Genomic DNA, 17,550 nt, shown 5'->3' with positions numbered 1-17,550 from the left:
CTCAGCTCCTCCTCTGTATCATAAGACAGGAAGCAGGGCCGGGCTTGTACTGTGTTTCCCTTCCAGCAGAAAGCTGAGCTGTCATACATCCTGTGATCACCACTGCAGCTGAACATGCCGGTGAGTGAGCCTCTTTCCACAATGGTCTCCTCTAAGCACACACTCACCCAGATCAGGTGCATTGCTGCTCTTGTGAGTGCAGATGACAGAGGGACAAGCAGAAGAGAACTTGCAGAGATCCAGCAGAACTGAAGGCTGCATCTCTGCAGGCTCTCTGGGGATGTTAAACAGTCTGTTTAAATGGCACACTTTTTATTTTTGTATTATAGTATAATTTTTTTTTTTTTGTATATTAGCCTCATCATCATCTATTTATTTATATAGCGGCACTAATTCCGCAGCGCTGTACAGAGAACACACTCACATCAGTCCCTGCTCTATTGGAGCTTACAATCTAAATCCCCTACACACACACACACACACACACACACACACACACACACACACACACACACACACACACACACACACACACACACACACACACACACACACACACACACACACACACACACACACACACACACACACACACACACACACACACACAGAGACTAAGGACAATTTAATAGCAGCCAATTAACCTACCAGTATATTTTTTGGAGTATCAGGACTGGTGCTGCACAACTTAATTATTTTAGATTATTATATTAACACTTCTCAATTCCTGTTTGTTTTATTTTTTTTTACGACATTCTATACATCTGTTGGTATATTTAAGTCCTGCATTATTATTCTACCACTATGACGTGTGGACACAAGGTAATATAAATCTGTTTGTGGTGGTGAAATTATTTATAAGTGTAAAAAATGCCAGCAGACGTACGGCATGGAGTACAATAAAAAAATTAAGATTGAGTGCAGTGCACAATCTTACACCTATTTTAATCAATAAGAGGAATAAAATTTTCTGGGGAAAAAGGAGAATTTTAAATAAATTATGTACAAAATACTGGACAAAAACAACTAAAAATGAGTGGGCTAAAAACTGTACTGACCGTTTTTCTAAATTCACGAAATTTTCTTCTATTCACAAAAAACCTTGGACGTCTTTAATTAATTTAGCTCAGGTTATTGCAACAGGAAAGTAAGTGGGGGAAAAGGGACTGAGTATTATGACCATGATAGAGAGTTGGGCTACCCACTCACTGTTTCAGGACAAGTTTATTCTGCCATATGTCTAAAACATATGTCAGAATAAACCTGTCCGGAGAAGGTGTGTATTTACAGATTACATTTCCCCTGTATCAGATAGTAAAACTACAGGATATTTGCTTTAATCTAAAGCTGGGCACACACTACAGAAATTTCGACCAACTTTTTATGCCAAGCGATTTTACATGCGATCGATGGAAGAGCGGACGTCCCTTTAGCGACTTTTGACAGCCATGTTGTCGTGAGCAATGACTGTAATTTCGTACTCACTGTTGTGGATCGGTCGGAAGTTTCTACACAGCGGAAACGAGATTGGAACGAAATTATTAAACGGTACGACCAACCAAATGAGGCGACAATCGTCCATTTGGGCAGACTTTCGACCATCGTGTCACTGCACACACTGACCCGACTTTTGAACGAGCGGTCGTATGTCGGCTGATTTAGCCATTTATTGGATGAAAACTGTGTAGTGTGTACCCAGCTTTAGTCTAAATTATTTGCCAGTACGTCATGGTACCTGTGAGTATTAGTTTAGAAGATGCAGCACTGCCTGGCTGTAATCCTGTTTAGTCTGATTGCTTTAGGTAACAGGTAACACTAGAATTATCTGACCCTGATCTAGACTTATTTTGGTGAGGTGTGAATTAGCTGAGCCCTGCCCCCTCCTTCAGTCTGATTGGTAGCCCAGCCCCATACTTCTCTTAGGTTGGTGGATATGCTGGAGAAGGCAGAGGATGCTGCCCGGCCGCTCTGATTGTGTTTGAAACACAATTGGAGCAGTGGGCAAAATCTCCATGCCTGCTTCTCGCCTCCGGGCAGGTGTGAGAAGCAGGCAGAGGATGCAGCATGCCCCCCACCCTTCTGGTTTGCGATCACCTCCCCCTCTTTATCCACCATTGGTCTCACCTGCCCTGAGCTTCTACAGACTTCATTTGTTATTACTATCTCCGCACCTGCCAGTACTATACAAGCACTAAATGGTCCAACCCAACTACAGACAGCTGGGTGATGATTTCACAGGAGAGAAATATTCTGCAATGCTGTTATAAAGCATGCAATGCATGGTGGTAGATGTAGTTTTCTGCTCCAAAGTACGGAGCTTTGATGTCACTCCGTGCTGCACTCTACGTACCAAGCAACTGGGATTCACACAAACTCCTAAAAATGTATTTCTAAATTAATAATGAAAATATCACACATTTCCTGCACAGATATTAACTTTACTGCATATATCATTTAAAGATGGAATTAGCCTTTCTTTACACATATACAGTAACGTTTCTTTGTATTGTCCAGTTGGCCCTATTTCTGAATAATGAGATTATGCTGTTTTCCTATAGACCTAAATAATATCCCTAGCACCTCTATAAAATAATTAAAATGAGTGGAATATGATTTTTTGGGTGAAATAAGAGAATGCGCACTCAGTTTTGCACCTCCGCTCTTTTCTACACATCTTGTATTCTTAAGCGAAGCCTCATAAACACAAGTTTATTTTACAAGTTTACAAGTAAGAAAAACAGTAATAAAAGGTGTATGTCATGTCTCTAACTGCTGTGCCCAGAAGCTGTTGTATCCATCCCAACCAGTTTACATGGGAAACACGCAGGATATCAGAAGCTTGTGGAAAGTATACAGCGGAGGAAATGTGTGCTCAGTGTTCCGTGCCTTTGTCATAGACCAGCAGTGTGCATCCTGTGTGTCAGAACATGTGATCCACCACTGGCAGTCATGGTAAATGTCAGTCAGACATGGCAAAAATATACAAAGTTGAAGGTTAATTGAGTAGTTCATCATCTATTTATATAGCGCCACTAATTCCACAGCGCTGTACAAAGAACTCTCACATCAGTCCCTGTCCCATTGTAGCTTACAGTCTAAATTCCCTAACATACATACACAGACACACACACACATACACAGACCGACAGACTAGGGTCAATTTGATAGCAGCCAATTCACCTACCACTATATTTTTGGAGTGTGGGAGGAAACCGGAGCACCCGGAGGAAATCCATGCAAACACGGGGAGAACATACAAACTCCACACAGATAAGGCCATTGTCAGGAATCTAACTTGTGACCCCAGTGCTGTGAGGCAGAAGTGCTAACCACTGAGCCACCATGCTGCCCCAGGTGAAAGTAATTTGAGAGAAGGCAACAAATATAAAGACTAGACTTAAGCTAGTTGCACACAAACTGATCCTATCTCTCACACCGAGCAACTTTACAACATGTAGGCAGCCATATTGGACAGATATGGACATTCTGTGGCCAGGGCCAGCAGAAGATGGCAGCCAATATTGATCATCTGTTGACCGCATTTAAATACACTCCCAATAATTGCCTGCTCGTATCTTTCATGATGCTCTTTTTTTAGGGGGGGGGGGGGGGGCTTACACACAGAGATATTGGGCCAATTTCACAATACCGATGAATGCATAGCCAGCATTAGACTGTATTATTTTTCTCTTAAATCTTCAGCTATCTGTTAAACTTTTAACTCTAGGACAGTGCATTCGCTATGATTGGGGTTTTCAGTCTCATCCTAGTAATTTTTTGTTGCCCATAGATAAAATGTATGTAAAATTAAATATATGTAAATATTATGAGCCCAGTAATATTTTTAGAAGCAGGAGACAAGATTAAACTAGGCGGATATTCAATTTTTCTGTGTACGGTGTGTAGTGATTGGACAGCAGGACAGTCATCATACTTTGCTGCTTTCCCTTCTATAGAAAAAAATATCTGGGATGGGTCCAGTTCTCCAACTCAAATTTATACTGCTTTGATTTATTTTTCTCTATTGAAAGTGAGTGAAGTCTACTACATTTGTTCTCGTAGTATGTAGCATGCAATGTCGACAGTGATTTTGGTTTTCTCTCTATTTTGCATTATGGGCCTGATAGAGTTAAACGCAACTTGGGCTAATTTACGGCCCAAAAATGCACCTGCAAAAATAGTGTATTCCAGCCCATATGGTAGATTCGTCCAGCGCTGCAGCTGTAGAACATGCACTTGATTCACTTACACATACACAGAACCAGCTTGTAAGCACGCAAGAAAGTGACAAAATATGACACACACAAAATGCTATAATAATTGCACGAACAATGAAGAAAGCAGCCATCAGCTTCAGAGGTGAAATCACATTCGGCCAATCAGAAGAGGTTTAGCTAGTGCTGGTTATCGGCGTGTATTTGCAACAGACCCTAGGCTGCTGTTAAAGGCGTATCTGCGTCTGTGTTGGTGTGCATCTCTGCAAGTGCGCCCTTACTGTACTCAGCCTATGTTAGAACGCCCCTTGTCTACCCCGTCTTCAGGTGCAAATGTGGATGCGTGCAACACTGCATAAGGTGTAGGGACTTGTCTTGTTTTTTTCACTCATGCGTAGAAAAAACAATTCACTACGTAAGTGGACATATGTTAATCTCTGCATCAGGATCTATGTGTACATTACATTACTCTAAGGGGTATATTTACTAAACTGCAGGTTTGAAAATGTGGTGATGTTGCCTATAACAACCAATCAGATTCTAGCTGTCATTTTGTAGACTGTACTAAATAATTGATAGCTAGAATCTGATTGGTTGCTATAGGCATCATCTACACTTTTTCAAACCCACAGTTTAGTAAATATACCCCCTAAGCGTGTTTTCTTAATAATAAGAGGAGAATAACGCCTTCAGCTCTCTTTATATCTTGTTTTCCTCTACAGAGAATAAAGGTCCTTTGCTCAGTTTAGATCTATGATGTGCAACAGACAGCCCTTCCCAGCTGTATGCCCTCTCGACCCATTTCTCAGCTTTAAGCTCTGCCCTTACATTGAATAATCAGATTGTTATAGTCTGTAAAACCTGTTTTGTCTTACATTACGATGCCTGCTGATATGTTACTACAGGGTGGTGTATTGTTTGATTAAATGTATAGTTTTAACGTATTGCTGAGATTAAGGGTAACGTGGGGCCCTCTTAAAGGTTGGAGGGCTGCACCTGTGGTCCTTGAAGTATATCAGGTTGCCTATCCATGATTTAGGTAATTATTCACTGTATTCTCTATGTTTCAAGATATTTAATGCTATAGTTTACTTCTATAAAATACAGTAGGTGTTATATGGTAAGGCTGGGTATCTATTTTGTTGCCTTTGGGTATGACACAAAGCTGTGTTCTGCATAGAAGTGTATCCAATACAGAGAGCAGAGTTACACAGTAAACTGTCTGATATATGAACTGCTTTGCTAGGCAGTGCAGAAAGAAGCCCAAAAGCGGAAGTAATCTGTTGCGTACAAGCGGTGGATGGTGTACAAGCCACTAGACTGTGTGACAGTGATTTAACAGTGGACGTTCCCTTTAACTATAATGAAGGTTGGAGAAGAATTACATAGAGTGGAACAGTAGGGGTCAGAAGCTGGAGGAAACATAACATTTCATCTGGGCCACGCTGCTACCAGCACCTCTCCCCGGCTGCATCATCATCATCATCATCAACATTTATTTATATAGCGCCAGCAAATTCCGTAGCGCTTTACATTTGCTAGTGACTATAATAACATGCACTGTTCCTTGTTTAATTATAACACTCAGAAGTGGAAGTTGCTCAATCAATTTATAAGTTAATTTTAACACTACAGGACTTTTGCACGTTATTTTATAAACTGCTGAGCACCCAAATTGATTGGATAGATACTGGTGACGTTGTCATAGTGATTTGTGTGAATGGGGTATGAGTGGCTGCTGGCACAGTCTGAGTGGTGGTTGCAGTGGCTGCTGGCACAGTGTGGGTGGTGGTAGTTACAGTGTTCTCTCCAGAAAATTTTACCAGAGGGGTGGCAGTTGTAATAATATTGAAAAATGTTTTTGGTTATTGCCCACACCTGCCAGGACTGGTCAGACTGGTGGTCAGTGGTCTAACACACACTGCTGGCTGTAGTGCTCACATAGCGCCTGTTCTAATAGGAAAAAACAATGGTTTATTCTATTATACTAGGACTCTGTTGGGCTCCAAGAGCCGGGTTGTAAGTAAAAACAGCCGGGGGGAGCACCCGGGAAATAGATGCTGGGGAGAACGCTGAGATGTGGCTACAATACAACACAGTCTGGATGGTGCTGGTAGCTGTGGCTGCTGGCACAGTCTGCATGGTGCTGGTAGCTGTGGCTGCTGGCACAGTCTGGATGGTGGTGGCTGCTGGCACAGTCTGGATGGTGCTAGTAGCTGTGGCTGCAGGCACAGTCTGGATGGTGGTGGCTGCTGGCACAGTCTGGATGGTGGTGGCTCCTGGCACAGTTTGGATGGTGTTGGTAGCTGTGGCTGCTGGCACAGTCTGGATGGTGGTGGCTGCTGGCACAGTCTGGATGGTGGTGGCTGCTGGCACAGTCTGAATGGTGCTGGTAGCTGTGGCTGCTGGCACAGTCTGGATGGTGCTGGTAGCTGTGTCTGCTGGCACAGTCTGGATGGTGGTGGTAGCTGTGGCTGCTGGCACAGTCTGGATGGTGGTGGCTGCTGGCACAGTCTGGATGGTGTTGGTAGCTGTGGCTGCTGGCACAGTCTGGATAGTGGTGGCTGCTGGCACAGTCTGGATAGTGGTGGCTGCTGGCACAGTCTGGATGGTGTTGGTAGCTGTGGCTGCTGGCACAGTCTGGATAGTGGTGTCTGCTGGCACAGTCTGGATGGTGCTGGTAGCTGTGGCTGCGGGCACAGTCTGGATGGTGGTGGCTCCTGGCACAGTCTGGATGGTGGTAGTAGCTGTGGCTGCTGGCACAGTCTGGATGGTGGTGGCTCCTGGCACAGTCTGGATGGTGGTAGTAGCTGTGGCTGCTGGCACAGTCTGGATGGTGGTAGTAGCTGTGGCTGCTGGCACAGTCTGGATGGTGGTGGCTGCTGGCACAGTCTGGATGGTGGTGGCTGCTGGCACAGTCTGGATGGTGCTGGTAGCTGTGGCTGCGGGCACAGTCTGGATGGTGGTGGCTGCGGGCACAGTCTGGATGGTGGTGGCTGCGGGCACAGTCTGGATGGTGCTGGTAGCTGTGGCTGCTGGCACAGTCTGGATGGTGGTGGCTGCGGGCACAGTCTGGATGGTGGTGGCTGCGGGCACAGTCTGGATGGTGGTGGCTGCGGGCACAGTCTGGATGGTGGTGGCTGCTGGCACAGTCTGGATGGTGGTGGCAGCCACTGTTACAATGTTAAGTACAGCCGCTGACACTGCATTTCAAACAACATATTTATGTTTCCTGCAAGAAAATCATTGAAATTAGTGTAAGATGGACTTTAGACTCCTAAATAACACACACAGTGCACATGCACATACATCAGTGTCATTCTGCAAGATAATAGAGCACAGAGCTTACTCAGCATTCTGTGATTACACCATTCTCATAGAATGCTCTAATTATCCTGATTAGTCTGCGCTTGGAAAAAAATAATTACTTGTAAATCGTGTTCTTGTTTAAAAGTTCTCTGTGAAATAAAAATGTAAAATCACTATGGTAGTGGACATGGCCGTACAAATTTGTAATAGTTTCACATTAGTCCCTGCCACAGTGGAAGATACCAGAGCAGAGATAGTGTCCTGCTGGGAACAGAACCCATGGCCCCAGCGCTGCGATGCAGCAATGCTAACCACTGTGCCACACATAGTCTACTGTAGTGTAACTGCCTCCTATATATGGCTGAGCCAATGTTTATGGAGACTGTTCCCTAGGAATTAATGGCGTCGCTGATGTGTGAGGTACAAAGTGTGAAGTCATTAGTCCTTATTAAATTGAAAGGTTCAATATAGGTTGATCCCACAAAATGGCTGTCACCAATGTCTGTAGGTGACGGATACACATTCATTTTTATCAGTCTTTTAGGAATGAATGGTTTGGGCTATAAACTAAAGATGTCAGACAGTGTAATAGAGGGCATAACTTGCCCACAGTGACGGAAGTTGCATATTGATGGCACAATTGACCAACATTGGTGGCAGAATAAAAGACAATGGGATGAAAGATTTGTGCTAGAACGACAAGACTAATAAAGTTTTCATGTTGTCCATATAGCAAGAGGGGGAGACTGTTCAGTGCAGACTTGTGGCTACACCCATCCATACATACTGTCATTGTAATGGCCAGTGGGATAGTTTTCAAATGATGAATAAGTTGTGGACGTTGGCAGTGGTCTGTATGTTTTTCGTTTATTTCCCATGTAAGTGTTTTGGAATGATCTTGTAACAACTGAAGGACTCTCGGGCTGGTTTTGAAACTCTGCCAAGATGTTTTATAGAATACATATATGTTTCGGCAAGTATTGATTTTTAACTAAAGTGATTTGTAGCAGAAATGTATGACTTCAGGCTCAAGATAAAAGGGGGGTTTCAATCCGTGCCCCACCACCTTTACCCGTCCCAAGGACTTCCGTCATTTGGTCAATGCAATAGGGGTCCTGTACCCATTCTAAGAAGCCTTCTCTCAATTGAAAACCAGCAAATACAGCTGGGGGTCCACTAACTGAAAATGATGCCTTATTTGGCTAACTGAAGTTAATTTTGACAACTTAGCACAGATAAGAAGACCCGTGTTTTATTTGTGAAGTTGAGATGGCCACACGTATCAATCCGATCATTCATTCTGACCATTTCTTATTGAATTGTTAAAGAACTGATGTGGGCAAGTGACAATCTGTTTGATATGATCAAATGTACAACAACAATCAAAAATCAAATCAGATGAGATGGAAAATTGTCATCTAAACAAATCGGAATGAAGCGGATTATAGTGTGTGTTTTGTTATCATACAGTTATGATCAATCAGACATCTGATTAAAATAATTGTACTGTATTGTGTGTATATTGATTCTGTAAAGATGTGATGTAGACATATAACCCCTACTTACAAAAAAGATGTGAGAGGCCAGCTTTAGTCTGGTCTTGGAGGAGTGCATATAGTAAAGTTTATGCATATTCTGAGATTATATTGGTTATCTATCATTATGTACGGGATGTTTAACAGAAGCTGTTCTACAATTATAATAATGTGTACATTTGTCTTGTTTGCAGTATCTGATTGTTTCTGATATTTGTTTCAGAAAGAAGAATTTTTCGTGGACATGACCTGTGAAGGCTGCTCGAATGCTGTGAAACGCGTCCTCTCTCGACTCGACAGTAAGTATTCTTTACAGCCATGTGTGTGTAGTTACTGTTAGTAGGTAGAACACTGTATTCCACAGATTACTAGTTGATCCTGGATACACATTGTCCTGACAACTCTCTGTGCAAGGAAGTGGAATTCAGGAAACTCCCATGAAAATACAAAGTGTGTATCTAGAAATCTTTTCATTTCCCCAATATATTTTGTTTTTTTTAACCTTTACTAAAATTACAATAGGTGGTGCATCTGCATAACCTGTTGACGTTTATATGGAGGCTGCGTGGTGGGCTGCCCAGTGTACGGGGGGGCTGTGCGGTGGGCTGCCCAGGGTACGGGGGGAGGCTGCGTGGTGGGCTGCCCAGTGTACAGGAGGGGGCTGCCCAGTGTATGGGGGGGGGGCTGTGCGGTGGGCTGCCCAGTGTATGGAGGGTGGGCTAGGCGGTGGGCTGCCCAGTGTACGGGGGGGGGGGGCTGTGTGGTGCGCTGCCCAGTGTACGGGGGAGGGCTGCGCGGTGGGCTGCCCAGTGTACGGGGGGGCTGTGCGGTGGGCTGCCCAGTGTATGCAGGGGGCTGGGTGGTGGTGGGCTGCCCAGTGCATGGGGGGCTGCCCAGTGTACGGAGGAGACTGCGTGGTGCGCTGCCCAGTGTACGGTGGGGCTACCCAGTGTACGGGGGGCTGCCCAGTGTACGGAGGAGACTGCGTGGTGCGCTACCCAGTGTACGGGGGGCTGCGCAGTAGGCTGCCCAGGGTACGAGGGGGCTGCGCTGTGGGCTGCCCAGTGTACGGAGGGGACTTCATGGTGCGTTGCCCAGTGTACGGGGGGGCTGCCCAGTGTACGGAGGGGGCTAGGCGGTGCGCTGCCCAGTGTACGGGAGGCTGCGTGGTGCGCTGCCCAGTGTGGGTTTGAGGTGTTGCGGCGTGCTACACTGGGATGAGTGAATTAGGGGTGCTACACTGGGATGAGTGGGTTAGAGGTGCTACACTGGGATGAGTGGGTTAGCGGTGTTACACTGGGATGAGTGGGTTAGCGGTGCTACACTGGGATGAGTGGGTTAGAGGTGCTACACTGAGATGAGTGGGTTAGGGGTGCTGCGGCGTGCTACACCGGGATGAGTGGGTTAGGGGTGCTGCGTCGTGCTACACCGGAATGAGTGGGTTAGGGGTGCTGCGGCGAGCTACACCGGAATGAGTGGGTTAGGGGTGCTGCGTCGTGCTACACCGGGATGAGTGGGTTTGGGGTGCTGCATTCTTCAGCTTATGTATTCTTGTGGGACAGGTATTTTGGTTTTTGCCACTGACTATATCATTGGCTGGGAAAACGCTTCCTTAAATGCTAGTGTGACATGATTGGTAGCAAAAACAAGCTAATTTTAACAAGCGCTGGTAGATATTAACAGAGCATCATCATTTATTTATATAGCGCCAGCAGATTCCATAGCACGTTGCTGTTGGGAACAAACAGTAATAAAACAATATTGGGTAATACATACAGAGAGGTAAGAGGGCCTAGATTTATTTATCAATTATGCCCAAGAATGACAATTTACTGATATCCCCGATTGAAACAACTAATTCCTTTATTCTTTCTAGATGTTTGGTAAAAAACAACTACCAATTGGATCCAGATCTACATCTATTACATAGTTTTAGGTTGATAAAAACAAACGCCCGGTTGCTGTCGGTTACCTCACATTGTCTTATTTACACCGTTACTAACAATCAGCAAACATCCGATCACCGGACATTGTACCTTATAAACAGCTCTATGGCTGTAACTGTGTATATTGTACCCTGGCTGTATGTGCAGTGTTGTAATATATTGGTGTGTGTATTATAATTATGGTTTGCCTTTAAACGGGGTGACCATATTTTGGACAGCTCTGACTACATAGCGACCGATATGGTGGAAGCAGCTTGAATCTCCGGCACTGTTAATGATCTCCTCTTTTGACTGTAGCAGTGGGCAGCTGCCATCTGATAATGGTGGGGGAACCTAAGGAGGGGTTGGAGGGGGGGTCCCTAAAAAGTGCACTGTCCAAAGTTGGACTGGCATTACCGAATCTGTGTGGTAATTTTGCTTTGACTAGCGAGGTATTGAGGCGCAGGTCCCCCCAATGAACATCGTCTTAAGAATGTTCTAAACTCAGCTTTTGTCTCTGTTCCTTTTCTTGCTCTGAATAACCTTGGCGTTGTAAGGATGTTCCTGAGCCATGAAAGTGTTCTGTTCTCAGTAACTAATCGGCACAAACAACCTTTGAGGCATAAATAAATAACTGAACTAGATTCCCTGCAGAGCTCATTATAACGTTGTATTTTGCCGACAGGAAAGTGAATTGGGCAGATGCTGGCTAGCACGTTTTAAATTGCCTCTCCTGTGACACATTGTGTTTGTTGTGACATTTTACCAATATGTCTGGTAATTGTCTACATATTGTTTCACTTGTATTCTTTCCTTTCTTGCGTTATACAGTGACACTTTTCATTAATACATACGGGGCTGTCACAATATTTTTATTCAAAACAGTAGTGGCAGAGATGACTTCAGAAGCCGTCTGTGAAGATATTATATATATATATATATTTGTGGGGAGAACCGCTTTATTAAATATTGGGGTATATTTAATTTGATTGGCGGTCCACGATTTTGCGGCGGATGGGCCGTGCGACAGTAATACGCAGTACCGCAATAAGGGAAATCCGCGGTATTGTGGTAGTGTATTACTTTGAGTAAAGCGCAGCGGCCGCGTAATGGCGGGCCGCCAAGCTAATTGAATATGACCCATAGGCTGCAAGTTAGACAAACCTCATATTTTCACACCCAATATATTTGGGATATTTTGGCTTTTTAGTTATCTGCTGTAAGTTGTGTCCAGATAGAAGGGAACATAAGCATAACTTGGTTTTATTTTCACTTTACTTCTATTTATAAGTGATTAGCAAAACGCAACAACATAATTCATCCTGTGCAGACAGTATTATTCCTTAGTATATTTTCCAACGATAGGGAGAGCTGCTACACCGATTGCTTACAATACATTATTCATATTACATGCTTTATGGATTAAATATTTTCCCAATACAACCCTCATCTATCTTGTTTAGTTTCCATGTTGCTGCTACTGAGATGTATATGTAACTGTTCCAGCTCTCTGAAATGGATTACTCATGGGTCAGCAACACCCTAATGTATACGGGACTTTGTGATCGGTGATGTAGGGTGGGTACTACATCCACAGCTGCCTTGTGGAAGAAATCCATCACTTTTGTCATCAAGGGGCCTGATTCATTAAGAATCTTAACTTAAGAAACTTGTTACAATGCAGGGGGTGCAAATTAGTTTTCTGTTTTGCACATAAGTTAAATACTGACTGTTTTTTCACGTAGCACACAAATACTTGATAGCTTATTTGTACACTGAAATGTAAAGTTGATATTTGTGTGCTACATGAAAAAACAGTCAGTATTTAACTTATGTGCAAGAATACTAATTTGCACCCCTTGCATTGTAACATGGTTTTGTCCAGGAGACTGAAATAAGAAGTTTCTTAAGTTCAGATCCTTAATGAATCAGGCCTCAGGAGAGATTTATTTTGGAACCCTGAGGTAGCTACCTCTACAGGGATTGTATTGATAGAATTAACATTTTAAACAATCTTCTATTAAAAATAATCAAACATAGGTATTCTTTAAACTTCAGTCTGAACCGACAATCAAACAGTGCCCCTAGTGGCAAAACTATTAGGAAAATGGAAAAATGCTTTTTGTTTGTTTGTTTTTAATATGAAAACCGGAAATAAAAATATACAGTTGCTGCTATTTCAGGTTTGCAGCGGGGGAAAGACAGATGGGATTTTCAATGTAATTTAGTATATTTACCGCATGAACTTCCCTTTATCTGTAAAACCTTTGAATAATAGATCCCGTATGTGTATATAATACTTATTTATCGTACTGCGGATAAAACTGATCCATTTCAAAAAGAAGGGGGAAAAAAAGTCATCAGTAAAAATAAGGGATACACGTGTTTCATTGATCCGTATCTTTACTCTTTCAGATCTTCAGTATGAAATCGATTTGCCAAACAAGAAGGTGGTCATACAATCCGATAATCATTCCGTGGATCAGTTGCTGGAGACCCTGAAGAAGACCGGGAAAGAAACCAAACACTTGTGTACTAAATGATGGAGCAGGAGGAACAATTGAATGGTAAATATTTTTTCCAGTGAATCTTTTATACGGTTCAACTTAAGCTGGGTAAACACTACAGCTTCCGCGATCATGTTTTATCACACCACAGCGCGTCCTATCATTTGGTTTTATTTTAGAAACTGAATAAATATCACCATCGATGATGGAACGATGTTGGGCAGATGTGGAAGTGTTTACGTAGTCACAACCAGCAGTGTAGGCAGATCTCTATGGAGTGTGCAGAGTCACAATCTATTCAGCAGATGGTTATGACAGATGAGAGCACAGATCTGAAGGTAAATCGTGTATAGTGTGTACACATCAATCTTCATGCTCCTCGGGACTAGACGTCATTGGTATAATTGTTACAGAAGTTGCATCTGCAGTAATTACCTGTAGGGTGTACCCAGCTTGAAAGAGGACGTAACAGAGACATTAATATCCCCACACACTAAGTTATTAATAAGACTTATCATTCAGTGTTGGGGACCATTAGTCGCCTCTAGTCAAAGTGCCACGTTCTCATTAAAGTGAAAGGGGACATAGTATCTGTCCTCAGATTAAAGCCCCCACTCATACTTGCTTGAACATGTCCTTTTTTCGGTGAGTAGCCCTGCTGGGGTACCCTTGTTATCTACCTACAGCTGTGTGAGTGCATGCTTGGCGTCCACGTTGGGATGCTCGGCCCCACTTGCAGAAGCCGGAGGTGGGAACCACAACGATTAATTACAGGACTCTTCTAACTGATCTGTAGGGCTGCAGCTGGTATAAAACAGCATAATAAATGGTGGTCCATTGGTTGCAGTACTTAGTTATCTTACAGTCTTGATGGATGCCAGATGCTTGGCTTTAACAAGATTAAGAGCGATTTACATAAACCTGACCCCATTATCGCCTTATCTGCCGACATAATGGTCAAATAACCAGGTGGCTGACTGTACGGGTCATGCTGAGGTCCCGGGACATATATTCAGATTATATTGCTTTTCATTGCAGCCTGCAGTTCTAGGTGGTGTGATGGCAGATCTGTGAGAACGGGTCATTGACTCCAATATCAGCCATATCCAATCCTAGTAGGTCTTAATAGTGTTTTGTAGTCTCCTTAGAACCCACATACAATATGTTCATCCATTTAGTCAAATGCTCCAACCTAAACTGCACGGTGCATGAGCAGCTTATGAACCAAATGCAGGATATAGGACAGACTTGTATAGATCTGTATAAATTCTCCACAATCGGTAAGTGCCATGTCTATGTGGCCTTTTGAGATTTGTCTATCGATAGTGGAAGAGATGTTCAAGGCGTAGCTCTATGAATAGTCCCATACTACAGCAATCTGTATGTAACTTATATGTACATACTGTGTTAACTTACTTTTATTTATTTTTTCTTTAATTGCTTATTTTCATTCTAGAGGGTGCAGCTACATTATGTAACTGAAGTTCTCATTACTTGTTATTTGTAAAGGGCTGATTAAAATAAAGATATAGTAGACCTTAGATTTAAATGTCGCTGTTCCCTTTCTGTTTAGTAAGCACTATGCCATTTTTATCTAGCAAACCTTCCATTAATTTAAAAAATGCACTTGTCACGTACACAGAGTGATGGCAGCACATTTGTTGGCTATTGAAAATGTGGTCATTGAGGCACCAAATAATTGATAGGCTGTGTTCTCATGGTTATTGGCTGTGTGTATCCATCACAATTTATTGCACAGGAGGAATCAATTACTTCTTTTGAATTTTTTTTTAATATTGTGATGTCTACAAGTAACCACCAGATGGCACTCCAATTGGGTTTCTTCACAGATCTATAAGAGGTTACCTGCTCTAAAAAGTGATCTGCAATATTTTCACTTCAGCCTCTGGTGTAAACTGTAAATATTTTTCCCATTTGTTTTCTATAATATTATTATATAGCGTATTTACTACTCATCATACATACTGGATAAACATTTTCACAGTACTTTGAAAAATCTGATTTATTTTTATTTATTTTCTTTTTTAAACATTAAACATAAAAACAAATGAGGCTCGCCTTTATCCAGATATGTAGAGCACTGAAAGGTCCGCACATTGCTGAGAGCCACGAATGGCATCCTCAATGTAGAAGTGTGGTCCATCTGCTAAAGCTAGGTACATCGTTCTGTATGTATAACAAAGCACTGACCGCTATATAAAGTGTATAACGTCACCGGATACGCTCTCGATGGTGTACATTTTCCCAGCGCTTCATCAGGATACGTTGACCTGACTTTTTCACTCTTGCTAACCATGCATGTTTAATAATGGTGCTAAGCTTCTGCACAGATGGACCCAGAGATCGCTCTTTGTGTAGCTCTGTTTATACACTGTAGGGGCGCCTTAGAGGTTGGTCACAAGTTCATCTGTTCTATGTAATTCTGCTTCTCACATGCTGCACTGTACATGTACACAATGTGCCCTAGTGCTTTGAGTTGCTAGTATCTAACCCCTCTATCTGGGTATGCAGAACCAAGGTGAGCACGCCCCTTTGAGATGCATCCTATTTGCATATAAATGTATCTTTACCAAGTATAAATGTTATACCTACACAAGGTGGGTGCAGTTTTGGAGGTCGTGATGTTGATTGATGCATATTTGCTCTGGATACATTGATATTCTAGATTTAACCTTGTATCTTAAGATGCATTTAACTGAAAACACAGGCTTGGAAACGTAAGTGTGCGGGCACACACATGCAAGCACGCAAGCGAGTATCTTCTGCACACAACTCAAACTCACCCCTGTGTGTACAAACAGGAACAACGACACATTTATATGTCCTGCGTCTCGCTTTAGTTTTGTTAATGACTTCTGATAATCCTGTAATACCTTATTCTATTTCTTTCAGATTGGTGATGGATCAGTTTACTGGGGGAACCTACGGAGCTTCTCTGTAGTGAAGAGACGACAGGACATGATCCGGAGAACTTGCTATATGTTAATTAGTCTCATAACACAAATCTATATAATCTGATTATGTTAATGGAATAGGTTCAAGGACTAGGACTAGGATTTGCTATATGTAAGTGCCTTGGTTTCTTTTTTTTTTATATTAGTCAAATGTAAAATAATGACTACAAAACATCTAAGGTGATTTGTGTGTAATTGAGATGTCTCCGGAGGTCACAGCTAGGGTAGATGTATGTAGATGGAAGTTATATGTACTTATGTACTAATAAAGGCAAATAGAATACCTTGTAGGTCTGCCTCGGTGTGTGCGCTGTCATTTACATATTGCACCTTCGTAGTGGAAGTTCTAGGAAGGTTACACCTACCTGTGACCTATAAAGTTCTACCATCGGACGTGTAAATCATGTGTACTCCGTGGGCCAACGTTTATGGGATGGAAAATGAAGATAATAAACAGGTTTCTGCCACTAAGCAACCTAGTTTAATCTCAGTCTCCTCCTTTAAGGAGCAGCACTGTATCCCTCCTGTTAATTACTGCTACTTTCATGTCTTCATGCAACAAATCCACATATGTTATCAGGGCAGACAATTGGGAACAGTGATTGAAAAGCTTTTTTTAAATCAATATATGCTACATAGAGTGGTTAAAGCTGTTCCCGACATTTCTCTGAAGCTGCCCTACAGTCAGCATCATGTCTGTCATTTCTCATGATAGATGATTGTGATTCAGGAAGTATTGTTATAAGGACAGCATGGTGGCTTAGTGGTTAGCACTTCTGCCTCACAGCACTGGGGTCATGAGTTCAATTCCCGACCATGGCCTTAATTGTGTGGAGTTTGTATGTTCTCCCCGTGTTTGCGTGGGTTTCCTCCGGGCGTTCCGGATTCCTCCCACACTCCGAAAACATACTAGTAGGTTAATTGGCAGCTATCAAAATTGATCCTAGCCTATCTCTGTGTGTGTGTGTGTGTGTGTGTGTGTGTGTTAGGGAATTTAGACTGTAAGCTCCAATGGGTCAGGGACTGATGAGTGAATTCTCTGTACAGCGCTCCAGAATTAGTGGCGCTATATAAATAAATGGTAA

At 42.8% G+C, this 17,550-nt stretch overlaps 1 protein-coding gene across 1 annotated transcript; it reads left to right on the top strand.

Moving 5' to 3' along the window:
• Positions 1–13: 13 nt before the first annotated feature.
• On the top strand, positions 14–16,755 carry ATOX1 (antioxidant 1 copper chaperone). Its single transcript, XM_075210099.1, has 4 exons — positions 14–120; positions 9,282–9,357; positions 13,399–13,550; positions 16,404–16,755. Exons 1-3 carry the CDS (start codon positions 115–117, stop codon positions 13,524–13,526), a joined length of 210 nt encoding a protein of 69 aa, XP_075066200.1. The 5' UTR covers positions 14–114; the 3' UTR covers positions 13,527–13,550; positions 16,404–16,755.
• The last annotated feature ends 795 nt before the right edge of the window (positions 16,756–17,550 follow it).

This window comes from Mixophyes fleayi, chromosome 4 (assembly GCF_038048845.1).
Source record: "Mixophyes fleayi isolate aMixFle1 chromosome 4, aMixFle1.hap1, whole genome shotgun sequence".
In the NCBI taxonomy this organism is placed as follows: Eukaryota; Metazoa; Chordata; class Amphibia; order Anura; family Limnodynastidae; genus Mixophyes; species Mixophyes fleayi.
Note: the sequence above shows the minus strand (reverse complement) of the source record. Positions and strands in the feature narration are given on the sequence as shown.